Below are 27974 nucleotides of genomic sequence, written 5' to 3' on the forward strand. Positions count from 1 at the left end.
CAATAACTCTACAGCCTCGTAACTTTACATCCTCGTAACTCTACAGTAACTCTACAGCCTCGTAACTCTACAGCCTCATAACTCTACAGTAACTCTACAGTAACTCTACAGTAACTCTACAGCCTCGTAACTCTACAATAACTCTACAGCCTCGTAACTTTACATCCTCGTAACTCTACAGTAACTCTACAGCCTCGTAACTCTACAGCCTCATAACTCTACAGCCTCGTAACTTTACATCCTCGTAACTCTACAATAACTCTACAGCCTCGTAACTTTACATCCTCGTAACTCTACAGTAACTCTACAGCCTCGTAACTCTACAGCCTCATAACTCTACAGTAACTCTACAGTAACTCTACAGTAACTCTACAGCCTCGTAACTCTACAATAACTCTACAGCCTCGTAACTTTACATCCTCGTAACTCTACAGTAACTCTACAGCCTCGTAACTCTACAGCCTCATAACTCTACAGCCTCGTAACTCTACAGCCTCGTAACTCTACAGTTACAGCCTCGTAATTCTACAATAACTCTACAGCCTCGTAACTCTACAATAACTCTACAACCTCGTAACTCTACAATAACTCTACAGCCTCGTAACTCTACAATAACTCTACAGCCTCGTAACTCTACAGCCTCGTAACTCTACAATAACTCTACAACCTCGTAACTCTACAATAACTCTACAGCCTCGTAACTCTACAGTAACTCTACAGCCTCGTAACTCTACAATAACTCTACAGCCTCGTAACTCTACAGCCTCGTAACTCTACAATAACTCTACAGCCTCGTAACTCTACAGCCTCGTAACTCTACAGTAACTCTACAGCCTCGTAACTCTATAATAACTCTACAGCCTCGTAACTCTACAGCCTCGTAACTCTACAATAACTCTACAGCCTCGTAACTCTACAGCCTCGTAACTCTACAGAAACTCAACAGCCTCGTAACTCTACAGCCTCGTAACTCTACAATAACTCTACAGCCTCGTAACTCTACAGCCTCATAACTCTACAGTAACTCTACAGCCTCGTAACTCTACAGTAACTCTACAGCCTCGTAACTCTACAGTAACTCTACAGCCTCGTAACTCTACAGCCTCGTAACTCTACAATAACTCTACAGTAACTCTACAGCCTCGTAACTCTACAGCCTCGTAACTCTACAGTAACTCTACAGCCTCGTAACTCTACAGTAACTCTACAGCCTCGTAACTCTACAGAAACTCTACAGCCTCGTAACTCTACAATAACTCTACAGCCTCGTAACTCTACAGCCTCATAACTCTACAGTAACTCTACAGCCTCATAACTCTACAGTAACTCTACAGCCTCGTAACTCTACAGTAACTCTACAGCCTCGTAACTCTACAGCCTCGTAACTCTACAATAACTCTACAGTAACTCTACAGCCTCGTAACTCTACAGCCTCGTAACTCTACAGTAACTCTACAGCCTCGTAACTCTACAATAACTCTACAGCCTCGTAACTCTACAGCCTCGTAACTCTACAGTAACTCTACAGCCTCGTAACTCTACAGCCTCGTAACTCTACAGCCTTGTAATGCTACAGTAACTCTACAGCCTCGTAACTCTACAGTAACTCTACAGCCTTGTAACGCTACAGTAACTCTACAGCCTTGTAATGCTAACGATAATTGATTCTCAGAACTTTAATCATCAACTGTTCTGACGATGGCTGACATCTTTTTCAACTTACAACTTTTGATGGCTCCAGTTTTTTAATTTTTAGAAAGTAGAAAAAATAAATTACAGAAGTATTATCAGGTAAATTTACTTACTCTCAGTGGTGGGAAGTAACTAAATACATTTAAAGTAACTACGTACTGATACTTCTTGATTTCTACTTGTAATGTATTAGTATATTAGTACTATTAGTAATATATATTTTACAGTGTGGTATAATTACTTTTACTCTAGTAAAGGACCTGAATACTTCGCCCACTACTGGCTAACATTAAGCTGCACTAACATCAGTGCAGACGCTTCAGTTCAGTCTGTAAAATGATCCTCTCTCACACAAACTGCACTTTACAGGAATTATCAGCAGGATTAAAGAAGAAAATGCAACTCGACGACTCGCTGATTTAGAAACATTTCGAGGGATTTTAAATCTGTACAAAGCTGAAATATTGAATGTTTTAGTCTCATCAACTTCTGAGATTTTATAAATATTTGCTTATTGTGAATTTCATGGCAGAAACATGTTTCAGGGCAGGAGAAACATCACTGACTGCACCTTTAAGTCTCATTTCTGTCTCTTTAAGACGTCTTTAGAGCTCCTCTCTCTTCTTCGTCTCTCAGTGATGACGGATGTGTCGTTAACCTGCCGTCTGGTTTCTCCTCCACCTATAAAAGAGACGGATGATTGCTGAGAGGCTTCAGCTCTGATTCAGGACCGGTTTCACTGATCGATCATCACAATCTGTCCAATCAGAGAGCAGAGAGGCAGTGAGCACAGATGTGATCACTGTCTAATCAATCAATATTTCAAATGATGAAATCATTTCAGTGTTTCCTGAGAAGTCTTGAGGAAAACGTGTGTTTATTCTCCATGAAGAGAAACAAAGACTTCTTCATTAACATTAAAACTGAAGTGGATGTAAACTAAGTGTTCAGTTCTCAGCAGCTCAGACTGAACAAAACCCTCTTGAAACAGTTCAGCAGTGAAACGCTGACACCTGCTGATCCACTCAGGATTCTTCGTGTGTCACAGCTGAAGTCTCCTGTGAACTCTGAGTCTGATCCTCCTGCATCTATTTATTAATGTGACCTTTTAATGACATCAGTATTTTGTCTTATTTCCACAGAGTGACCACGACATTCCAGTGAAACGGGGGCCGGGATCAGCTGGAGGTGAACACAAAATACTGACGCTGAGTTAATTCATTCATTAGTTACTCTCATAATGTTAACTTTAATCTTTAACTTTTTTAATCTCCTATCTCATAATTTTGACTTTTAGCCTAAAACACAAACTACTAATACTAGGTTAATAATTAATTATCTACTTTCATTACACTAATGTATTGTTGACTGATCTAAGACAGATAAATATTGAGTTTCCATCTTCACTGACTGATCTTTGATTGATTCTTACTTCAGGATGATTTTCAGTGTTCAGACGAGTTTGCAGAATATTTTACAATGCAAGTACAAAATTCCACCAATCAGAGGACAGGACAGCCGTCTCTATGAGGCCTTTGACACAAATAACGTCTGCACAGCTTTATTACTGTCAGCTGATGGTAATAACTGATTGTCAAAGTGTCAAAGTGACGAGAACAAAGAACAGGATTCTGAAAAGTGGAAATGTGGAAGCTCAGTTAAAGAAAGAAGAAATGATGAAAACTAAGCCTTGATAAAAATAAAAAACATGAATATTCCCGCAGTAATTCATAACTACAAGATTTAAAAAGTAAAAATGATTGTATTCATGATAATCTTCATAATTTTGACTTTTATCACATCATGATTCACCAGTTTAGTTTTCATCTAAATCTTTTTCTTTAACTTGTAGAAATGGGCTCCAGCAGAGAAGTGAGAGCAATTCATGAAGATTAAAGTGAAAGAAACCCTCTGAGGAGAACTTCCTTTTTAAATACAAATCTTTATTGATTAAAATCTCAGTAAACAGTCAGAAGTCTCCGTCAGTACGGAGCAGACATCATGCAGCCTTCATAGAGTTCAAGGTGTTTGAGAGCAGACGAGTTCTGAATCATGGATACTCGTCATGAATAACACTCAGAGCAGAGACAGACGCGTGAAGTCAGAGTGTGACTGAGTATTACAATATTACAGGAAGTTAATGTTGGAAGTTAGTTTCATGTTGTTGATCCGAGTCACAGTCGAGTTCTGCTGAAACCTTTTTAACATTTTTAATTTCACATCCAAGAAATGACGAGAAGGAAACAGACAGCAGCAGCTTGTTAACCTGTGTGTGTGTGTGTGTGTGTGTGTGTTCCAGGTGCACGACCCAAATGTAAACAAACTCAGCTGACTGTGAGGCCGTGTTCAGACTGCCAGCCAAAATCTGATATTTAGCCCATCCAGAATGGAACCGGACGGCTCTTTTGAAGTCTGAACAGTCACAAATCACATGAAATCCGATTTTTGCAAACCGGATCGAAACCACCTCCGGGAGCTAGTTTCAAATCCGATTTGGACACTTGGCCCTAAAAATCTGATTTGAATGAGATTCGCCTGCAGTCTGAACGCGGCCGATGTGTAACCACCAGTGAACCTTCGTCGTGCAGGATTGAACTGAGGAGTGAAAACAACACGAGGTAACAGACGTCATTATACATTTTATTTTACGGCTCTTTATGATATTTTTTCTGTTATATGGAAACCTGTATGAATATTTGGTTCCCTGCTGCTGCAGTGGTTGTGTGACGTCAGACAGCTGCTTACTCGTGAAGTCTACAAGCAGGAGCTCTGACTTCAAACTGTGTTACACTTAACTTCTTTGAGTAGGATGGAAGTTCAGCAAAATCTGAAACTTTAACACGTGAAAATGAAAAAAAAAGTCAAATTATGTGGACTCGTGGAGACAGTTTGAAATGTCACTTACAAAAATGTTCCATGTTGAATTTGCCTCATCTGAATTGAATATTTTCACATGTGAACTGGACATTTTCATAAATGATGTAAGAAATTTACATTTTCACATATAAATTACATTCATTCCTACGAGATGTGTCTTTTTCACATGTAGAAATAATACTGTACGTGTTCCTCATTAAATGCAGACAATTTGCATCTGACGACGGAAACTATTGAATCCTGTCATCGTTAATAAACATTCACAGTCAGTTTCAGCTTCAGGACACTGATGCTTCATGTGAAATAAGGCATTTTACAGTTCATTCTATAGCAGTGAATTATATTATTTCCATTAAAGGATGTCACTTTGCATCTTTGATCAGAGTTCATGCTGTTTTTGTAATGGGAGTAAAATGTTGCGTTCAAGTCACGAGATTGTCAAGTTTTACCATCTTTCCCGTGTGACTTGAACGCAGCGTCACTCTAAGTCTATAAAAAAATTAAAGGGGCGGAGTAAGTGTCAGGGCGGAGCCATATTGAGCTTTTTTTCTAGGTTGGCGCCAATTGTAGCTCAGGCTCCTCCTCTTTTCCTGCTGACGTCACGTTTCCTCAGAAGTCCGTGAACCAATCACCTGCTGCGGTTGTTTGTGTTTTGCCTCGTCTTCGTCCTGCTGGCAGGTAGGGGGGGCGGAGTCAGAGTCAGGTATGGGGGCCGGTTCAGAGTCAGGTATGGGGGCGGGGTCATGGTTGGAGTCTGGGATCAGGGTGGGTTCTGTTTCTGGGACAGGGTCTGACCGGATCTCAGTCCTGTCATGTGACACCTGCTGCAGCTCTGTTGCCACTGTTAGCTCCGCCCCCCTGTCCTCCTCCTGACCAATGAATCCAGCGCACCCTGAGCAGTTCCTGCTGTGCTGTGACCCCTCCTCCCTCATCACCCTGTTCCTCCCTCTGGGCGGGGCCTGTCTGAGTCTGCGACTCTGATTAGCTGAAGCCCGCCTGTTTCTGCGGCTCTGATTGGCCCCGTCTCTCTGATTCTGGTTCTGGGTCCGTTGCACTCGCTGCAGCGCCAAAGCTGCCAGGTCAGAGTGAGACGACGTGCTGTCAATCAACCTCCGGCCCAGAGCGAGCGGCCGGACGGGCAGCGCCAGCCTCAGCCTCAGCCAGAATCGTGAGCGTCGCGGTTCAGATCGACTCCCTCGCCACGTCACTGTGGTGGCGGCAGCCTGACGGAGCTGAGCGACCTCCACGCAGGGCAGTTTACTGATGGAGCGGCACACAACAGAGACGATGGACGCCTTGTGGCCGTGTTGGAGGTACAGACCCAGGCGACACTCCAGCAGGCTGAAGCTCTTCTCTGCCAGGAAGTCGGGGCTGAGGACGAAGACGAGGCGCCGGCTCCGCTGCATCGAGTGCAGGATGGCCTCTGATAGGTCTGACGGAGGACAAACAGGAAGTCAGAGACAACTATTTAATTAACAACTTAACATCAGGACAAGACAGACAGCTGAGACACTTGAAGGACAAGTCTGGAGGAACTTGTTTTGTACTTGCATTGAAACGGTTCAGTCCCTGCAAAAGAAAAGTGCTAGCTGCTAGCGTGTTCATGTTTGGGTAACTTGCTTCAGTTGTAGGTTGCTAGCTTCAAGGTTGTTGTTTGGGATTTTCCACACATACATTTCCTCTCCAGCTCCAGTCAGCAGTCAACATTACAGAACAGAAACACTGATGGAGGTCGGCTCCGGGTCACTGCTGCAGTCAGGCTGATCAACAGGAGTGAAGATAAATCCACTTTTAATCCCACAAGTTAAGAAGTAACTCTGAGCTCTCCTCCCGTCGGTAAACGGCTCCGGATGCTTTTAACAGCAAGATGCAATGTGCACATGAACGATAGGGGGCAGTATAGGGATGTGTGTAAGGTGCGCCATCTAGTGTCCTCCAGTAACACGTATACCGGCAAGTATGTGAACACCTGCGCTCGTGATTCAGCCGGTTGCTGCGGGATCATGTTACTTTACAGCACATCTCCAGGTGTACAGTTCTTACCTGTCAGGCCGCCACCAGTGAATCTAGTTGGTTATTTAATCAACATGCAGAGAACAAACCGATCTAAAGATCAATAATCCATCAACATTTTGTTGACTGTTTTCTTTCAGACTGGATGATGGGGAGACTTCATTCATGTAAACATTTCTCTGCTGTGGTGCTGAAGTTGCAGATTAAACTCTAACCCTACAAAAAAAATAATTTGAAGTATACATGGTAATAAGAGGTAGAAATATTTAGACCCGTGGACATGAGCTGTGATTCACATGAGCATCCGCACAGAACAAGAATATCAAGAGAATCAGTGTGTGAATTATGAGTTTAACCACGTGCATAATGAGTGTTGGTGCAAATAGACGGCATGAAATGAAAAACATTGAAATGAATAATGAGGATGACTTACTGTTAGATGAAAAATGTGTTTATTTCAAAAAAATAGATCAAATATGTTAAAATGCTAAAATACACAACAAAGAGCATAAGAAAGTGCAGATGTATTTCCCATCACAATACTGTTCATTTAAAGTGTTACAGACAAATATAGTATTTTTTTTTGAAGAAAAATAGAACGTGTAAACCAAACATTTATAATGTATACGTATATATATACTGTATATATGTGTGTGTATATATCATAATTGGTTTGTGGACTACGGTTTTGCAGCTTGAGTTGAGCCATCTTGTTTTTTTCAGATCAGAATCAATCAGAATTAGTGGCGTCGCCCTCTGCTGGACATTAGAAAGAAAGCAGGTTTAAGGCACTTTACAGACCCTGAGGTCCATATTTTATACATTTTATGAAATACACAGAATTTGTAAAAGTGGTAACAGTGACATAAAAAAAAAAAAAAATAGAGAACGTGCAGAATAATTACAACATTTTAAAGAAATGTTCAGGTGAGTTTTTCTGTGTAAACATATTTACTTTGAAACGTTGCAGTTGTTTAATCTAACGTTTTAAAGCTGCTGTGCTTTTAAATACTGGTGCATATGAGATATTAAATCTTCCTCTATGCAGACAACACCCAGTTTTATTTCAGTGTTACAGACATTCATTCATTCTCACCGACCTGGCAGATGTTTAGACTTCACTTCCAGCGCCACCAACAGATCAACAGCACTTTCCATCAGAAGATACTAATGACCCAATTCCTTCAGTCTTTCCTGTTGTTTTCAGAATAATACGAATACTGACGCAGGTGCAGGGCGATAAGGCCTTAAAATAATGTTTTATTTTTAGGTTATATTACGATACAGAAAAAAGAGAAGATGACTGGCTGCTCTATTTAACACAGTGTAGCCAAAACTATTGTGTCAGAGTTGAGGGGGATTTAAGAGGCAATCCAAAACAGAAAATATCTACAAACGAGGAAGGAAATATTAAAATGCCTTTATTAGCGTGGCTTAATCATTAACAGGGCAATCATTTAAAAAGCAGGTCTTTGTCAGGGCTCCACGAGTTTCTTGATATTTTGCCTGGATTGCCTTTTAAATATATTATAATATATTTTTAAAAATCTCTTCATAAATGATGGACTGGATGACAAATTCAAATATCACAATATCTTTGGTCAAAGGCCTCGATGTCAATGTTGTGAAACACTGTAGGGATGACTACTGTTAATGAAACGCTGTGTTGTCGGGACACATTATAGAGAAATACATAACTAAATATACAGTACAAAGTGATAAACGTGATGATAGTGTGCAGATGAAAAGTGATTTATGGTAATGATGCGGATAATGAGGAGGACTAATACTGAAGGACTGGTCCAACAGATGCCAAAGGATGTCTAGTTTCATAGGAGACCAGTGTATTCAGCTTTCAATATATATGATTATTCCTGTATTTATATGTTTAATGAAGCCCTCCACACTGACCTTTGATTTATCATCAAACACCTGTTAGCATCTCTGTAGACTTTCAGACCAGCTTAATAAAAATGAGGGTTTTATAAAAAAATACTGAGATCATAAGACGCTGAAAACATATTTCTGTAGTAAAGTCTCCGTCTGACTGTGAAATGTCTTTGGATGGTCCTCGTCTCTACGCTGCAGAGTTCAGGACCTTCTGCGGGTCTTTGACCGTGTTACTGATGAGTCCCGTCTGTGAGTTCGTGCTGTTCTGACTGCTCAGCCTCATCAGAGCCACCTCCTTCTTCTCCTCCTCCTCCCTGCTGCTAACCCTCCTCACAGGTAACTCCACCCTCAGCCTCTTCCAGAAGCGGGAAGTCAGCTCCTTCGACTTGTCGCCCTGCCACCTGACCAGCGCCAGAGCCACCCGGGCCCTCCTCAGCTCCCTGACCCAGCCCTGCCTCCGGACCGGCTTGTACTGGATCAGGATCACCCGCAGGTGTCCCCCCAGCGCCATGCCGTCGATGCCAGCCTTCAGTTCCAGCAGAGCCTGGGAGCCCTGAGAGGCGTAGCCCGGGCTAAGGACCACCAGGAGGCGCCGGCTACGAGCCACGAAACTCAGAGTCTCATCTGTGATGGCTGCAGGGAAAGAGGGCGGTTAATGAAGGGATGGATGATGGATGGATGGATGATGGATGGATGATGGATGGATGATGGATGATGGATGATGGATGGATGATGGATGATGGTTTGTGTTTCAGTTTGTGTGTTGTGTCTTTGGTTCATCTGTAAAAAAAGGGAGTACTAGTGTAGAAGTGGAGGTAGAAGAAGTTGTAGTAGTAGCAGTCATAATAGAAGGAGACAGAGCAGGAGCAGTTTTAGCAGTACTAACAGCTGTAGCAGTATTAGTAGTAGTAAGAGTACTAGCAGTAACCTGACAGGTAGCACCACTGGTAGCAGCAACAGTACCAGCAGAAGGAGTAAAACTATTAGTACCTGGACCTGTCGGAAGGAAGAAACAACAAGTGGAGTTCAAAGACTTCAGTGTGCTACAATATGAGTGTGTGTTGCAGTGTCAGTGTGTACTGTACTGCAGTACTGTGTGTACTGTACTGCAGTACTGTGTGTACTCACTCCCTCCCGGCAGACTGTCTCTGTCAAAGATACACACTGAGTATCCGAGCTCGTTCTCCAGAATGCTGCGCAGTGTGGACAGAACAAACTGCTCCTCCTCGCTGTTCCTCGCATACGAGATGTACACATCGTACTCCTTATCGTCTGCACACACACACACACACACACACACACAGTATTGATTACAAATAAGTGATTTCAAGTGAACTTTTTGATTGTTGAGTAAATTTCCATAGAAAACCACATCAGGACTTGCGTAAACGTCAGAACCTCTCTAATCTGATCTGATCTGATCTGGTCTGATCTGATCTGATCTGATCTGATCTGATCTGATCTGATCTGCCTCCGTCACCATGACGCTCGTCCTGTCGGTCTTTTAACTCGTTCAGTAAAACGCTCCGCTCTTCACATCCTTCCTGATACTTTTAAAAATGCTCTGTGAGGTTTTAGATCAAAATCTGCAGAAGTTTTCAGTCAATCTTTGTTCAAACAACGAGCAAAAATGCAGCTGTGAGCAGATGTTGAAACTTGATGGTGAGTTCATGGACACTCTGACATCTGACTACTAATAATTAACCCAGAGGACAAACAATAAAGTGTACATGTTTCTGTCCTCCAGTGCAGGTGACGGGGTCTCGTCTTCAGAGGTAAAGCCTTTGTAAAGACAGTGAAGATGTTCAGCTGTTCTTCTGATTAAAGGTTTAATAATCTAGATGCTCCGACTGCAGCCAGACAGAGCACATCATCATCGTTAAACTGAAGAAATTTAGTGTCAGGACGTAAAACCTGAAGTGGTGGAGGTGAGACGTTTCTGCTGCTGTTTCAATTATACAAAAAGGTGCTAAATAATCTTAAACCTGCAGGTTAATCACAACTATTGCTGCCAACTGTTCTGATAATCAATTGAGTCATTTTTTTATCCAAAACCTCAAACATCATCTGGTTCCAGCCTCGTAAACATGAAGATTTGCTGCTTTTCTTTGTCATTTCTGACTGTAAATGAAGAGTTTTGGGGTTTTGTTGGTTGGACAAAAGAAGACATTTAGAAAACGTCAAATAATCATGAAAATGATCTGCAGTTTGTTTCACACCTGTGTGTCGCTCATCGGTGCCGAACCAGGAGCGATAGAGCAGCAGCAGCTCCAACCAGAAGACGTGATAAACGACGAAAAGCAGCAGCATGAGGACCAGAGTCACACCGAGACCACAGCCCAGCTCCACCGACGGCAGCGACACTGAAACACAGCTGAAGGTTAGTACCTGAGCAGGTAGATTTAAAGGAACAGTCACAACATAATGTCCTCTGCTTCTCTATGGTTCCTTGTCTGAGGTGCGTACATAATCTAAGTGATACCAGAACATCACTGGGACAAACAGACTCCATGTTTCTACTCAAAGACAGAAAGAAGTTCATGAAGAACATTTGCTGAATTTACAAGAAGGAGACGATGATTCAGAGTCTGTCAGAGTTTCACTACGTTACAAAGTCTGTTTTAACTCAACAACTCTTAAAATCACCACATTTGTTAAGGGAGTCTGGTGATGTTGAGGCGACTGGTTCAGTGGTTGGATCAGTAACAGATGTGTCATCAGTGTGTCTTGGGGGCATCACACCTGTACCTGTGATGAGGTCGGTCAGGACAGATGATAACAGGTCTGAACAGCGTTGACGATGCAGCTAACACATCCTGTAGTGGCCAAACATCTAGCAATGAGTCTTTCCTGCTCCTGTCCTGTTTATCCATGTGCTAATGTGGAGTGAGCCGAGTTGTTCTCACATGAAATATAATTTATTGTCAAAACACAGAAACAAAAACTAAATATGACTTTTCCATTGATCTGGTGATGCTGCGGTCAATCCCCGTCAAAACCTAAAGGTTAAGCCCCGCCCTCCTCCATCCTCAGGTGGTGAGGGACACTTACTGCTACAAATACAATTCATTGTTTTAACAGATCATTCATCCTAAATAATCAATATATCCTGTAAACACAAATAAACTAAATAACATTAAATGCAGCTCTTACACATCCTGTAGAAGTTTCACAATAAAAGCCTTCTAGCAGCAGAAAGATCTTGCACCCAGTCTTTCCTGGTCTTTTAATGTGAAACAACACGAGGAAGTGTAACAAAGTCAGATAAGACTGATTTATATCTTCTGAGTGAGTCGGCCAAGAAGAGAATTTCCCTCAAAGTATGAAACTCAGACAGGAAGTCAGAGAGCTGCTGACATTTCCACCAGCGCGTCAGACTGTCCTCACCCTCCTCCTCCAGCTGAGCTCTGCGGGTGATGAAGCCTTTCTCGTTCCTCAGCGAGCAGTTCAGCTCTTTGTTCAGGTCTTCAGACTGGAAGCCCTGGATCAGCAGCTCGCTCTCCATCGTCTGGTCCCCGTAGTCCCACTTCACCAGCCTGCACACGCACGCGCACGCGCACGCACACGCACGCACACACACACACACACACACACACACACACAGGTTAGTGATTGTAAGTGAAATCCGTGTTTAGTTTTTGTAATAACAGTAACAATATTTCCCACATGTGATTGATGTTTTTCAGAGGTGACTTTTTGTGTCGTTTATCTCTTTAAAGATTTTCACACTCATTTCTCAAAATCTTCAACCTGTGGCTGTGTTTCCTTTGTGTCTTATAGTTCCTGGATGTTCTCCGGTCAGAAGATGAGACTTCCTGAGTCCAACTTTTCTGAGTTGTGCCTCAGTTTCAGGGATTAAAGCTGCAGCTGGAAACAGGTTTGACTAAAGTCAGTAAAAGTAGCACAAGCTAAAATAAAATCACCAACGTCTTTGCACCTGGTGGTTTCGGAGAATCGATCGTGCTCTGGATGTTTATCCAGCTTCTTCCCATCGACCGTCCACCAGATCTCAGGTGTAGACTCCAGGTAGGGGAACAGACCTCGACACACCAGACGCGCCTCCGTGTCTGACAGGAAGAGAACATTCAGAATTAGACCTCAGCAGTTATGATTCGAGTGTAATACATCACTGAATATATAAATATATATATCACATAAGTTAGTGTTGGTATGAGCAGGATCCCACGTCACGTTCAGTCTCAAACACAGAGCTGATGAAGGAACGGGAGCTTTGTTTGACTCTTCTGCGTCTCCTGGTGGCGAGTCTGTGTCTTTGTTGATGGTTTGTTTGTATTTCACATCGCTTTGTGTTCATGTTGCGTCTCCTTGTAGTCGTTTTGGTCAAGAGGAATTTTTTCAGTCTTAAATGGAGATTAATGTGGGAGCAGTCTGGACATAAAACACGTGTCTCAGTGAACACAGGCTGCTGATGTAATCCTGCAGGGACATACACTTCATGTACACGGGACGGGAGGTTTGATGGCGTCCGGACACGCTGTTAACGGCCGGTTCTGTTTTATGAGACGAGCTCCTGCAGCCTCCACTAATTCTGTACGGACGATTAACTTTTCGAATGTTGAACCTCCTGTGAGCTGCTCTCAGGAAAAACCAATTTAAAGGAAGTTGTTGGCAGAGGACGAGCCTCCTCCATCACTGCCAGAGCAGCTTTATGTCCTGAGACGGGAGCTGCAGGTGGACGAGACGAGACGGAGGCCGCGAATCTGTAACACGCTGCGTGAACAGATGAAGGGACGCTCCCATCTGGACACACCGCAGTCCCGTCTCCGTCAGGACGCTACAGGAAGACATTCGTACTGAGGACAACGTCTGTTCTCCTCCGGTGTCAACGCTACAGTAACCTCCACCCTCAGTGAGCGCAGAGCTTCGTCTTCCATAAAGTAACGTTCACAGTCGTGAGAGAGCGTCAAAGCTCCGACCTCGCCGATCATGAACCTGTTCTTCTTTTCAGTAGCCAGCGCGGCTAGCTGACAGGCTAACGAGCCGGAGCGATGAGACGTTGACCTACCCTGTCTGACAGTGTAGACCTGGTCCCTGGCCGGGTGGATCATGGTCGGCTGTTTGGGTAAATTTGGCGGATCTGAGAGAAAAAAGAGCAGTGATTACCTTCAGCGTTCTTAAAGGAACAGTTCACTCAAAATGTAAACTCAGTCATCATCTCCCGATGATATGAAGTCGTATCATCAGGAGGAGACGATGACTGAGGTTAACTCTTTTGGTATAGGTACAGTGTTTGTCTCACAGACTGCGCTGACGTTGATGCTCCGGGTGAAGCTGAGTGTCTTCCCTCTCCTCTGGTAGTGCACTGTGCAGTAATATAAACCCTGAAATTGATCCATCATGATGTCGATGCGCAGTCTGACTCCAATCAGCCGCCGGTAGTTCCAGAATGGATCCTTCTGACACACCTGAGACACAGAGGACAGAGGACAGAGGACAAGACGAGGGTTTTAAAGAGCTAAAATGATTTGCATGTTGTAGCTTGTGGCGGTAACGGAAGTTTCAGCTCTTTGTGCTAAAACGCAGCTCAACACAAACTGATCTGTCCTCAAGACGCTCCACTGAAATGAGAGTGTGTGAAGCAGTCCGCTCGCACTGAAATACACGGTCATTATTCAGTTACCGAGCTGACGGGTGATACAAAGTTCCAGGTGACAGTCGGCTCGCTGTCAGCCATCTTGGCGGCGTCTTGCAGATCCGGACAGTCCAGCGCCTTCCCCTTCTCCAAAGCGATGAGCAAATGGCTTGTCGACGCAGCGACAGCGCAGTCGGAGCCGCGGGCCACCTCGTCGGGCCGCAGCACCTTCAGGCGCATGGCGATCCTACTGCAGGACGTCTTGTTGCTGCGAGATGGAGACAGAAGACAGACAGAACATCATCAACCGAACCTGAAGCTCTCTGATTGGATGTTTGAACGCTCTCCAAGAGTCTTAAAGAGTGACGCAGAAGTTCAGAGGAAGATTGTGAAATAAAATCTAGGACAACATGAGCGGAGCAAACCACAAACGCCTCGTTAGCTTTAACCTGCAAAATACCACGGAAAGCAGCAGGACGGTCGTCTCAGAAGGTTATCAGACGAAGGAAGCACAAAGTGACATCAGACCACACAGGGAAGTAAAACTAGATCACACAGCAGATCAGTCAGATACAGGAGAAGTCAAAGATGAGTCAGTTCACAGCTACATTCATGTGAACTGAGTCACCTGTGATCAGCTCTCAACACCAACAGTGTGTTCAAACAGCTGCTAAATGTTGGCAGGTAAGACTTTAGCACTTTAGACACAGAAGCAGACAGGCTGGTACAGCCATGCTGCCACAAACTGACACTTTCTACAAGGAAACACACAACTTACTGTTTTCATTTAATGCTGAATTTACAAGAAGGAGACAATGATTCAGAGTCTGTCAGAGACAGAGTTTCACTACGTTACAAAGTTTGTTTTAACTCAACAACTCTTAAAATCACCACATTTGTGAAGGGAGTCTGGTGATGTTGTGGTGACTAATAGAAAGTGTGTTGGCAGGTTAAGAGTCAGTGTTTCCACAGTTTCCTGTCGCCTTCAACAAGCTGACAGAGAATCAAGACTCGTTTTCTTACTCAGATTAAATCGATGATAAAAACTGTTGGTGGTTAAATAAACCTGAACCACAGAGCAGTGATGTCACTTCCTGCTGAGGCTCAGATTAACATCTGCAGGGACTGAAGACTGATCTCCATCTACCATGAGTGTGTGTGTGTGTGTGTGTGTGTGTGTGTGTGTGTGTGTGTGTGTGGTGTCTTTAAGGTTGTGCAGTTCAGTCTGATGTATCTGGATCGTCTCAGCTGATTGGAGGACAGAGGACAGTCAACTCTTTTGATTGGCTGACTGAAGATGCTGCATGTGTTGTTTCTGTTCATCAGTGAGAGTCCTGCAGGGTCCAGAACCATGCAGTGATTAAAGCTGTGTGACCTCCTCAGCAGATCAGCTCATCCTGTTTGAGGGTCACACTCATGTCTGGACCGCCGCCAGCTGACGAGTCTCCATTTCAGTCTTTAAGACGCTCTCGAGGCCACTTTAGCTGATTAAGTGTCGGCGAGCCGGAGGATCGAAACTGATTTTATCTGAAGGATCTACAGGTCCGAGTGTCTGAGTGTGAGAGCAGCTGCAACATCAGGGTCTTCTTTAAAACTAGAGCCCGACCGATGAAGGATTTTTAAGGCTGATACCGATACAGATATTTGATGATTTAAAAATCCGATATTCCGATATATCGGCCGATATATATATGTATATATATATGTATATATGTATATATATGTATATAAGTCCAGAAACGCATAACAAAGCATACAACAGATTTCCGTAACATTACTTATTTGTAGTTATTTATGAGTCCTCGCTGAAATAATATGATTTTGATGAGTTTGTTTTATTGTCACAACAGAACAGAGGAACAGCAAAATGACCAGCTAAGTCTCGGCTCACACCAAACAGCAGCAACACTGGACGTGGTAGTTTTGTCACGCTTATTTGAGTTAAGAGAACTGATGAGGATTTTCTTTTAATTGTTATTCAAGCAACGTATTTCTCGTGACAGCTGCCAACTTACCATGAACACACTTCATGATCTCAGTCGTGGATCGGGCTCTGTTTAAAACACTCCTGAAGAATCATTTGATAAATGCTTTAATGAGCTTTACTGTCATTATTCATATGACGGTCAAGACCGAGGCGCTTGCACCGATTTCCGTAAGCGTCACTGAAGTACAGCTCAGCAGTACGATGCAGAGGAGGTGAGGGTGGATCACATCCGGTGGTTAAAGTCTTACCGTAGCATACAGATGTACTGTCCGGTGTCGGCGGTGGCGGCCGGCTGCAGCCACAGTCTGTCTCTGTCTTTAGTGAAGCGCGGGCTGCAGAGAATCACATTAAAGAGGGAACGTCAATCACACTCGATTCAATTAGAGCGACATTAGAACAGTCTGAGTCTGATGTAGTGACGCTAATCAGCTGCTCGCCTCCACAACACCATCCATCCTGAGAGCAGGGAGCTCGTCAGACCAGCTGCATCACTCAGTTACTCAGTGACTGAGTGAGGAAACACAGAGGACTCAGATAATCCAGGTATGAAATCTGGATTTCAGTGTAAATACTTCTTCATTAGTAAATGTTGAACAGGTGGTCGTACCTGTACGTGATTGGCTGCTCCAGGTCCTGGCCCTCGGTGAGGCGGTACCAGACGAGGTTGTGTCCGGCGCTCTGGGTGGAGGTGTAGTTGTAGACGGAGGGATGAGAGAAAAGAGGACAGGAGAGCCAACCGGACTCCCCCTCCATGACCCGGACCGTCCCGTTACTGGACTCCCCCCAGTCATAACAACTGGGCTCTGAGGAGGGGAGGGGTCAAAGGTCAGCTCAACAGCAGAGCGTCCAATCACATGTGAACAAGTAACAGCAGTCATCCATCTCCCTGACTGCACGTCTGTCTGTCAGTACCCGATGTGAGACTACCGCCATCTTGGACAGCGAGGTACGGCAACACCGCTTGGACAAAACACACAGAACTGCAGTGGAAGCGGAAATCTCTTGAGTAAGTTTATGATTTTATTTCCTCATTTTTCTAAAATAACAACAGACAAGATTGATTTAAGACCAAATAATAATATATTATATAAATATAAATAATAATATTCTGTCTCATGGAGATAAAACGGTATTTAGTAGATGTTTATATCAAAAACATGAAATATGATTAAATGAAATATGAAAATATGATTTTGATATGTATCAGTTTCTTTTACTATATTCTCTTTTGTGTTATTGTTTCTTTCTTTCAGTTTGTTTCATGCATAAAAGGAAATATTTCAATTATATATTTCTATGAAACGATGTAAAGCAACATTTGAAAGTTGTTCAATAAAGATAAAACAAACATTTGCTAATCATTATCTCAGCTGGTGCATCTTCTCAATTCAACACACACACACACACACACACACACACACACACACACACACACACACACACACACACACACACACACACACACACACACTCTGCCATCCCAAATAATCAATAATCAGTCACGCCGGTGTCGTAGATAACCGTTAGCGACATTAGCTATCCACTCACTTCAGCTCATATCCATTAAGTCCTCTGATAAATCGTCGTGAGAAGAAGAAAAAGGTCGACTGAGCAGAAACTCGTTCCTGTTGTTATGAAGTTCTTGTATAAGTTCTTGATATATGATGATAGAGTGAGCTACAGGGACGTCTCTCTCTCTGGACCTGGACCTGGACCTGGACCTGGTCCAGACTCTCATCCAGAGTTTGTATGTGAGGATCAAACAGAGCTTAGTGGATGTGGTCGTTAACTGGCCTCGTTAAAGGAACAACGTTATTACACTTCATCTCATTAAAGGATTAAAGCACAGAGGGCAGCTGCTCCATTAAAACACTGGAGCTCATCACGTCTGCAGAGGACGGACTTCATCTGAGACCCGAGACACATCTGGTTTAAACACCCAACAGTTCAGTGAAACACGACCCTGACCGCCAGGCTCAAAATATCTCAGCACGTGAATCTCACAGCTTCAATCTCAGATTATCTGCACATTATTTTAAGATCACATATCCACAGATCTGAAGTCCAAACGGAGAAAGTTTCACAGTTCAGGAGCCACAACTTCAGTTTTAATCCAACACCAACAAACTGATCAGAGGACCTCACAGCCCCGTCAGTCAGTCCTGGACACCATGTCCCCAGTTCACCTCAGAGATTTTCACATAAAAACATTCAAAGTGACCACGTGTGTGTGGAGTTAAGAAACTCAGATTAGTATTTTGTCCAAACACAGAGAACAACATGACATCAACTAGTCTGCAACAAACCCAAAACCATTACGAGCTGTGACCTGTAAATGTCCTGAACCCAGTGAAAAACAGGCTCAGTGGGTATCAGACCAAGTCCACAGTGAAAACATCTTCCTGTGAATGAAGTCACAACATGATGACGTCATCAAACACGTGTCACCACGTCGGGTGAATCACAGCAGCTTCGTCAGGAGAAAATCAAATCGTCACTGTCAGCTGGAAAATAAAAAAATGATCCAACACTGAAGTTTCTGGGTTTGGGTTGAACAGACGAGGAGGAACCAAACATCTCCAGCACTTTGAGCCGAGAGGACGAATGAAGTCAGATTTTAATCCTGAACTTTTTTTTAGACTCGTGATGAATTTCTGCCACATCAGCTGTTGTTTGACTCACAGCTGATAAACTCTTCATGCTCATCGATCTGACTGTGATCAGCTGGATCCTCTGGATTATTTTACAACGCTGCGTTTCAGTTTTTGTTGAATAAAGTCAAACTGACAGAACCCATCGATGTTTCCACCCTGATGCATTCAGCATTTATAACCATTCTACAGCGACAGCGACTGACCAACTGACGACCACATTAAAAAGACAAACTAAGTTCCCACACGGTCATTACAGCCATTAGTCACCAAAACCAACAATCTGCCAATAGATTTAACTGACTAATGGTTCCAGCTCTGACTCAGTCCTCAGCCAATCAAATCAGAGACGCTCCTCATTTATAATGGACGAGTTAATTAGAGGGAGGATGAAGACGACGGTTCAATACGTGATAATAACAGTGATGACTAATGCGTGTGGCTCGGCGGAGGTATGCGCTCTACTGAGAGCCACTCGAGTTAATATTCTAGATTTATGTATTGATTACAGTAAAAATCTCCGTTTATCATCAGGATGTACAAACTGAAACTGAGATTTACATAAAGAATTTAAATTGATTTTCACATTTTATGTTTGACTGCGTCTCAGATCTGAACATTTATGACACAGTGTTGATGTACGAGCAGCTCAGACTGCAGGACACTCAGACCAACAGCAGCCTGTCACAGCTGGACGATACTGTGTGTGTGTGTGTGTGTGTGTGTGTGTGTGTGTGTGTGTGTGTGTGTGTTGGAGGTATTGGTGTATATGGATGGATGGATAGTGAGGGAGGAGGAGGAGGATGGATGTTGAAGAAGGTTTTAATAGAAAGACTAATACTGGAGCTGAGAAAACCTGACAGGTCAATTACACACACACACACACACACACACACACACACACACACACACACACACACACACACACACACACACACACACACACACACACACGAGGTGTAGAGAGCCTCCATTAATCCAGCGTTCAGTGTTCAGGAGAACCAGCAGAGCTGAAACTGTTCTACACTTCAGGGTCTCAACCTGAGGTTCTGGACCCAGAACAGGTCCTGCTGGATCTGCAGACATTTGACTCATTAAAATGATGAAAGGTTTATGTAGTTATCTTAATGGTGAGAAAAAAAAATTATTTTCTGAGACATTCATACATTCCTGGATCCGTTCTTTATCTGGATCAGCACCAAATGTTAATGAGGTCAATTCTGGGCCGAGTCTCATGCCCCATCTGAGTTTGGTGAAAATCAGTTCAGTAGCTTTCATGTAATCCTGCTGACAAACCAGCCAGCCAGCCAGCCAGCCAGCCAGCCAGCCAACCAGCCAACCAGCCAACCAACCAGCCAACCAGCCAGCCAGCCAAACCAACCAACCAGCCAACCAGCCAGCCAGCCAGCCAGCCAACCAACCAGCCAACCAGCCAGCCAGCCAGCCAAACCAACCAGCCAACCAGCCAACCAAACCAACCAGCCAACCAACCAGCCAGCCAGCCAGCCAGCCAAACCAACCAGCCAACCAGCCAGCCAACCAGCCAGCCAGCCAAACCAACCAACCAGCCAACCAGCCAGCCAGCCAGCCAGCCAACCAACCAGCCAACCAGCCAGCCAGCCAGCCAGCCAAACCAACCAGCCAACCAACCAGCCAACCAGCCAGCCAGCCAAACCAACCAACCAGCCAACCAGCCAGCCAGCCAGCCAGCCAACCAACCAGCCAACCAGCCAGCCAGCCAGCCAGCCAAACCAACCAGCCAACCAACCAGCCAACCAGCCAGCCAGCCAAACCAACCAACCAGCCAACCAGCCAGCCAGCCAGCCAGCCAAACCAACCAACCAGCCAACCAGCCAGCCAGCCAGCCAGCCAAACCAACCAGCCAACCAGCCAACCAAACCAACCAGCCAAACCAACCAGCCAACCAACCAGCCAGCCAGAGTGATTGAACCGTAACCGTGTAGAACCGCTTCCTGAACCGCCTGAGTGGCCTCAGAGCCTCAGTGTTGAGTCAGCTTTGTTTGTCCTGGTGGTCACTGACGGTACTGCAGCTTTAAGTGTCATTGCTCTCCGGCACATTACACATGTGGATGTGTACAGTGTGCATCACAGCAGTTTGTTCCCCCAAAGGATTCATTCAGACTTCATCTCCCCCTCCTCTCCTCACCTTCCCTCCATCCATCCTCCTCCACACCGACCTCCCAGCGTCCTCCCCCCTCCTCCCCCCAACACCCCCCAACACCCCCTCACCCTCAGACAGCGTTACAAATGAGCCTCCTCTCTGGACCCATCCATTCCTCGTCCCGCGGGGCGAACGCCTCGCCTTTTAATTAACCTCGTCTTTGCAGAGTCGCAGCACAAGAACGGGAAAGATTTTTTACCTTCAGCAGTCACAATGTGGACTCTGAGAAAAAATCATGAGGATCATATTTCATGTTTTTAATTTCCTTCAGCTGAGAGAGAAATCCTCCGTGCGGCTGCTGTGTGGATATCTGTGCAGCTTTACATTAAAACAAACCAGAAAACCTTCAGGACCAAGACTTTCAGTACGGGTCTCACTAAAAAACATGTTTTTCAGATGGAAGTTCTGAATGTGTCAGTCAGCTGTGTAACTGGGCTGAACTGGTGTCAGTGATTCGTGTCTAACGAGCTTCAATCAGGAACCTACCTGAAGGCTCAGTGGACTGACTGACAGCCGGAGTCATCCTCACCATGATGACGAAGAGGAAGAGGAAGAGGAGGGTGGAGACGACGATCGCCCTGCAGAGAGAGAGAGAGAGAGAGAGAGAGAGAGAAAGAGAGAAAAAGTACTATTTTATAGTAAAAACAAACTGCAAAACAGAAAGTGGTAACAATAAATGGAAAATAAAACTACTGCTTGTAATAATAATAATAATTAAAGCTGCAAGCAGCGATGAACGGGCCCTCGCCCCCCCACGTACGTCGGGCCGTGGCGCCGTCGGAGGGCAGACGCAGAGGGCGAGTCTGTCCACTATGTGGCCCGAGAGCTCACCCATCAATCATATGTCATGTTGTAGTGTGTGATTTGGAGAAAACAGCCTGTGAATGTCATGTAAACTGGATGATGTTTGGCGTCACAGCACATAGCTGAGCGAAAGATAGCGCCTCAGTAAGCTTCTGTCAGAAATGCATGTATGTGTTGTGTGTGAGAGAAAGTGTGTGTGTGTGTGTCTTTTGGTTTCACTTCTGTTTTGTTGTGCTTGCTTTTATTGTGTGAAGCTCTTTGTGCTACATTGTATTTGTATTAAATGTGCGATATAAATGACGTCTGATTGATTGATATCAGGCTGACCCACAATGCAACGTAGCCACCTAGTGGACAGTTTGTGTCCAACACACACCACACATTGACGTGGCTCTTACAGTGGCCAAGCATTGAAAGTTCAGACTGTCATGCCCACCAGGAATAACGTAGGCGAAAGCTTTTTACAACTCTTCATCATCAAGGTATGAGGATGAGTCTTAGTGACTGTGAAGTCTGTGGCGTTAAATCTGTAGGGAAAGTTAATTAAAGTACGAGCCATGGAAATGGGTGGAAATGGCGGCAACATCTCAACTTTGAACCAAAATGGCAAACTTCCCGTTGGACTGAGGTTGTGGGTCCTAGAGGCTTTTTTGTGCGTTTGGTCACGATACTTATGCGTGCCGAAATTCGTTAGTGTATGTGCATGTATGAGGTGGGGCTTCAAGTTTGACAAAATGGCCGCTGTGAACCAAAGTGGCCGACTTCCTGTTGGACTGAGGGTTTCGGTGCCAAGGGGTATTTTTTGCGTCTGGTCATGATACATATGTATATCGGAGGCGAAAGCTTTTGACAAGGTGTCATCATCAAGGTCTGAAGATGATATTTAGCGAGTGTGAAGTCTGTGGCGTTAAATCTGTAGGACTAGTGAAATAAAGTACGAGGCGTAGAAATGAAAAAAAATTAATGGGAAAAGCCACAAGTGGGCGTTAGGGGGCGCTACTGAGCTATCGTGCTGCACATGAGGGCAGTTGTAGTATCGAATTAACGTACTCATGTGTAACGAGCTACGGGCCAAATCTGGTGACCCATGACTCATGCAGCCAGTGTAGTTACATGATCCCACACTAATTTTGAGTCAATCGGTCAAATGACCTGGAAGCTATTGAGCTAAAATGCTAATATTTACATATAAAAAATAATAAAAAATAATAAAAATTACTAAGAAATATGAAAAGATGTTAAATGTAAAAACAAGAGGTGTATCTCATGCAGCCAGTGTAGTTACATGATCCCAACATGATTTTGAGTCAATTGTTCACATGACCTGGGAGCTATTGAGCTAACATGCTAATATTCACATATAAAAGTAAATAAAAAATAATAAAAATGAACGGGCCCTTGCAGTCCACCCGCGTCGGGGTGTGCTGCTTACCCGTCCCCATTGCCCAATTATTGTGTACACGTCTTAACTGTCCGTGTTTGGGTGGGCTTCTCCTGCCTTTAGTAAATAATGTACGCTTCAATTTAACGAGCGCCACCTAGTGGTCATCGGGCAAGATTTTGCACAGAGCCTTAGGGGCTCATGGGGAAGTAGTATCCTGAGTTTCATGTCATTCGGACAAACCAATGTGGAGATATGCAACACTTCCTGTTTTGAAGGAAATCTGCAGGAAGTTGTTATTTAATAAGTTGAGTTTTCTTTGGAATATCAAAATTCTTCTAATAACTTTTGTGAGAACGGTCCACAGATGCTGTGTGCAAAGTTTGGAGTAAATCAGTGAAATTGCCTGGGAGGAGTTCGAAAAAGTAGGTTTGCGACATTTTGCGAGCTAGCGAAAAAAACAGTAGGCGGATATGGGCGTGGCCTATATCAGGAGATTCAGCACAGTTCACTGAACGTGTGGATATGAGGTTTTTGAATGTGCGACAAAGTATGTGGGAGTTATTAGCCAAAACGCACTTTCCTTGATTATAGCGCCACCTAGTGATGGAAATTGACAACGACAACAGATTATAAAATGTTTCGCCAGGTGGGACATATATTCCAAGTTTGGTGAGTTTTGGGGGATGTTCAGGCAGTGATGCGATCATTTGGACAAAATTTGGGACAAAAAATGATCACTACAAAAACAATAGGGTCCTTGCAGGTTCCCTGCTCGGGCCCTAATAATAATAATAATAATAATAATAATAATAACAATAATATGAAGACCAGCCGACATGATTTATACTCTTCTCAACAGATATATGTATCTGTCATCGTTATATGTACATTACACACACTGTGTTGTTGTTCAAATGAAACCCAGAAACTTAAAAATTCAACTTAAAATATTTGTCAAAGCTAAATTACAATAAGACAAAATATAAGAAACCACCAGAGGACGAATAACAAGGGAGCAAATTCAGATTCTTCAGGGCGAATTACTGGAGACACTGAGACCAAAACTGATCATCTGCTGCAGAGGCGACCAACAAAACAACCAACAAAGAGGACACGTTCACATTAAAGACAACATCCAGATGTTAGCAGGTGTGAGCGTGGTGAGTTTTCCAGCTATGATGTGTTTATCTGAGTGTGTCTGCTGAAACGATGCTGAGTCAGCGCTCTCTCTCTCAGCAGAGGTCAGACTCATCAGCTCGTTATGGGAGATGATGATGATAATGACCCTCACCTCTCTGTCCCTCCTGCTTCATCTCATCAGAGTTCATTAATGTTCACAGAGCAGCTTTTACACACCTGAACATCGACAGGTGTGAAGGTCCACTTCAAGTTTAATGACAACAAAGTTTCAGCAAGTAGACCTTCATCAGGTTGTCTTGTAAGAAGACCAAGACAAGTGGACAGCGTGCAGGAGACTTTTTACTTTATTAATGTTGAAATTAACTCAACAAAATAAGCACTTCACATCAAGTCCAACAGAATTATGTCTCAGATTTTCCACTTCACACATTAAATGGCAGGGTTAGGGGGTGACCGACCCACCGACCGACCAACCGACCCACCGACCCACCGACCGACCGACCCACCGACCGACCAACCGACCGACTGACCGACCGACCCACCAACCGACCCACCAACCCACCGACCGACTGACCGACCGACCCACCATAAATAATAACCTGCACACTTGTGGTCAAACTACAGAAAGCAGGCATACAGAGACCTGGATGGAATAACTAACTAACTAACTAACTAACTAACTAACTGCAGTGGGCCTGTAAAGACGGACTAGTGAGGAGACGAGTCTCCGTGTTCGCTGTGAGGACGTTTAATGTCCCCGACAACCTCTGTAGTCTCATTCAGACACTTGTTAGCAACCGCTAACTGTTTTTAACACACGGAAGACATTTAATGATGAGTGTATATGTTCAGCCTATCACACACCTTATTTCACACGTTTAACTGAAAACACACCAACACACTCACAGACATTGAGACGAGGGGACAGGAAGTGTTAAATCACCATCTGATTTCTGGTTTTAAGACGACACACTGCAGCTCTGTAACACTGGAAACATCGTTTATCAAACCACAACATGAAAACACTTGAGATACATCAGCAGACACAAACCATCCGTCTGACAGACGTCACAACAAGAAACTAACTGAAGCATCGTCACCGCTGCAGACTCCTGAAACACGACTGAAACCTCAGATCAACATATTTACATAGAGGAGGAGGAGGAAGGAGAGGAGGAGGAAGGAGAGGAGGAGAGGGAGGAGGAGGAGGAGGAGGAGGAGGAGGAAGGAGAGGAAGAGGAAGGAGAGGAGGAGGAGGAAGAGGAAGGAGAGGAGGAGGAGGAGGAGGAGGAGAGGGAGGAGGAGGAGAGGGAGGAGGAGGAGGAGGAGGAGGAGGAGGAAGAGGAAGAGGAGGACAGATGGAGAGATAAAGAGTCATGCAGGACGATCAGGCAGAGAGAGTGGATCCCTGGAGGGACATACAGAACCAGAGCTGCTCCACAACACCATCCATCACACACGTGTGTGTGTGTGTGTGTGTGTGTGTGTGTGTGTGTGTGTGTGTTTATAAAGCGTGTAATATGCGTCAGGTACAGATAACAATCACCCCCCTTGCCCCAGAGGATTCTGGGTAGTTTTAGTCATCGCTCCACTGGAGGAAGTTCACTGAGCTTTAATTTAAATACAAAGAACTTTGACTCTGAAATAAAAAAGAAATGAGGAAATTCAGAGTAAAAGGAAACGTTGGTTTGCAACAATTAGCTGATTAAAAGAAAATAACCATAAATAATCTGATAATCCAACAGTTGTTTCAGTCATCGTCTGACAGTTAATGAAGAGTCGTTCAGATTCACACTGTTGGACAAACGAAGACGTCTGAAGACGTCTGAAGACGTCTGAAGACGTCTATGTACTTAACCAGTCTTATTTTTCTTGCACTTTGTAGTTTGCACTATACTATTTTCATGTTGTGTGCTCTGTGTTGTGCCTCCTGTATGTTCAGTTAGTCTGTAACTTTGTGTTTTGCTGTTTTGTCTCTCTTGTAAATGAGACCCTGGGTCTCAATGAGATCTTACCTGTATAAATAAAGGTTAATAAAATAAATAAAATAAAATCTGAAGACAAACCAACAAACTGACAGTTGACAGACATGAAGTCAGTCGTCCTGCAGGACGGACGGACGGACAGCTGTTCATGTCAGCTGCATGTGAACAGATGAAGAAATGCTGAATTCTTCTTGTTTTGTTGGAAGGAACCTTCATCCTGAGCTGAGATGTTTGGTCACAGCCTGATGACACTGAGGATGAAGGTCTTTGTTTTAAATGTGATGTTTGATCTGTGGAGCTCTGTTCTCGTGGGCTGAGCAGATATTTGTAACTGTGATGAACAATGTTTCCTATGTTCATTTATTATAAATACTTAATGATGATGATGATGATGATGATGATGATGATGATGATGATGATTAACATTTTGTGCCAGTCATCATTTTAATTTCTATTTTTTAATTAAAAATCTGATGATTAGAAGTGAAACTTGGAATATTCTGCCGGTCTGTTGGCTCCTGTTTTCTTCATTAACTGCTAATGATGATGATGATGATGAGGATGATGAAGAAGATGATGATGAGGATGAAGAGGCAGGTGGACTGCAGTGTTCAGCTGTGTTTCTGCTGATCGCTGCAAACTCCCCAAACTCATCCGATTGACGATAATCTGATTATCAGACGGGATCGATGGAGAGAACACTGACCTCCACTAAGTGGAGAGGATCTTCATTTGAAAAACGGTCGTTTAAAAATGTCTTCATCGTCTGAAAATAAAAAAATATTGAACCAAACTTTTTACAAATTACAAAACATTTTGCAAATCCTGGGAGGTTTGTGGTAAGTTCGGCTCATAAATTATGAACCAGCTGCGACAGTTAACGTTCATGAACGTCTTTAAAGGTCTTTGTGCGTATCTGAAGAAAAATGATTAACACAAGTTGTGTTACGCAGGGTGATTGTTGTTGTGTTGTTTGTGTGCCGAAATGCAGAACACACCCGTCTGAATCATGAACGTGTGTAGTTGTGCTTTCAACTCGTGTTTACTAGAAGGGACAACCGACAACAAATTTAATTGAGAGATTTCTAAATAATATTCCGCACGCAGGATTCTCAGTGCGAGCGAGCAGCAGACACGAGTCTGTCCTCGGACAACGCGCTGAACATTTACGGTCCTCGGTGTGAGGCTGGTGACAGACCAGCAGCAGCAGCACAGAGCACCAGACTCCATAGAGAAAACCACTGAATGAGAAAATAAAGCCCCGCAGGAGGCCGACTTACATTGACAGCAGGTCGCGAGGGTCTGCTCGGTGTGTCCGGTCGGGATGAACCGGTCCGGGCTGTACAGCTGAACGTCCCGGCGGGCGGAGCTGAGCGGTGTGGGGGGCGGGGCGGATCCAGAGCTGGACTTTGGTGTGTGTGTGTGTGCGTGCGCGCGTGCGTGCGTGTGTGTGTGTGTGTGTCACTCCGGTTAGCACCGCAGCTCTGATGATGAACGGCCGGGTGTCAGGGCTCGATCTCGGCTGTAAATCTCCGGGAGGAGCGCGGCGGCGCACCGGGCCGGTCCCCGGAGCTCCGGGAGGTCCTCCAGCTGAGCGGCGGCGGCGCCAGGCGGCTGTTCCGGTTCGGGGGTGACTGATGCGCAGCGCGGGTCACGGTCACGTGCTCAGTCACTAATTAAAGCCGCAGAAGTTTTTCAATTAGCGGCGGAAGAAACAACAGCGGAGAAGTGAGGCTGCGCAGAGACTTCCTGGTTTAATCTGCGACAAACACAAAG

General features: G+C 44.3%; 1 protein-coding gene across 2 annotated transcripts; it reads right to left on the reverse strand.

The window, feature by feature from the left end:
* Positions 1 to 3668: 3668 nt before the first annotated feature.
* Positions 3669 to 27974, reverse strand: il1rap (interleukin 1 receptor accessory protein). 2 transcript variants are annotated; one of them, XM_084351989.1, is made up of 12 exons: positions 27479 to 27974; positions 21372 to 21463; positions 16660 to 16855; positions 16301 to 16384; positions 14114 to 14333; positions 13733 to 13898; positions 13499 to 13570; positions 12410 to 12539; positions 11860 to 12008; positions 10692 to 10835; positions 9601 to 9744; positions 3669 to 6001 (listed from the first exon to the last, which is right to left on the reverse strand). In XM_084351989.1, coding segments are annotated over exons 1-12 (2232 nt in total). In that variant the 5' UTR covers positions 27481 to 27974; the 3' UTR covers positions 3669 to 5168. The 2 variants fall into 2 exon arrangements, with proteins under 2 accessions (XP_084208115.1, XP_084208116.1); XM_084351990.1 differs by lacking the exon at positions 3669 to 6001 and adding an exon at positions 7813 to 9105.

This window comes from Pagrus pagrus, assembly GCF_965226575.1.
Source record: "Pagrus pagrus genome assembly, chromosome: 4".
NCBI classification, from domain to species: Eukaryota; Metazoa; Chordata; class Actinopteri; order Spariformes; family Sparidae; genus Pagrus; species Pagrus pagrus.

Coding starts and splice junctions, on each gene's coding strand:
- il1rap (XM_084351989.1), bottom strand. Junction 16,385..16,659: donor GAGCAGCCAATCACGTACAG/GTACGACCACCT, acceptor GATTCTCTGCAG/CCCGCGCTTCACTAAAGACA. Junction 13,571..13,732: donor CATCAACGTCAGCGCAGTCT/GTGAGACAAACA, acceptor TTTTTCTCTCAG/ATCCGCCAAATTTACCCAAA.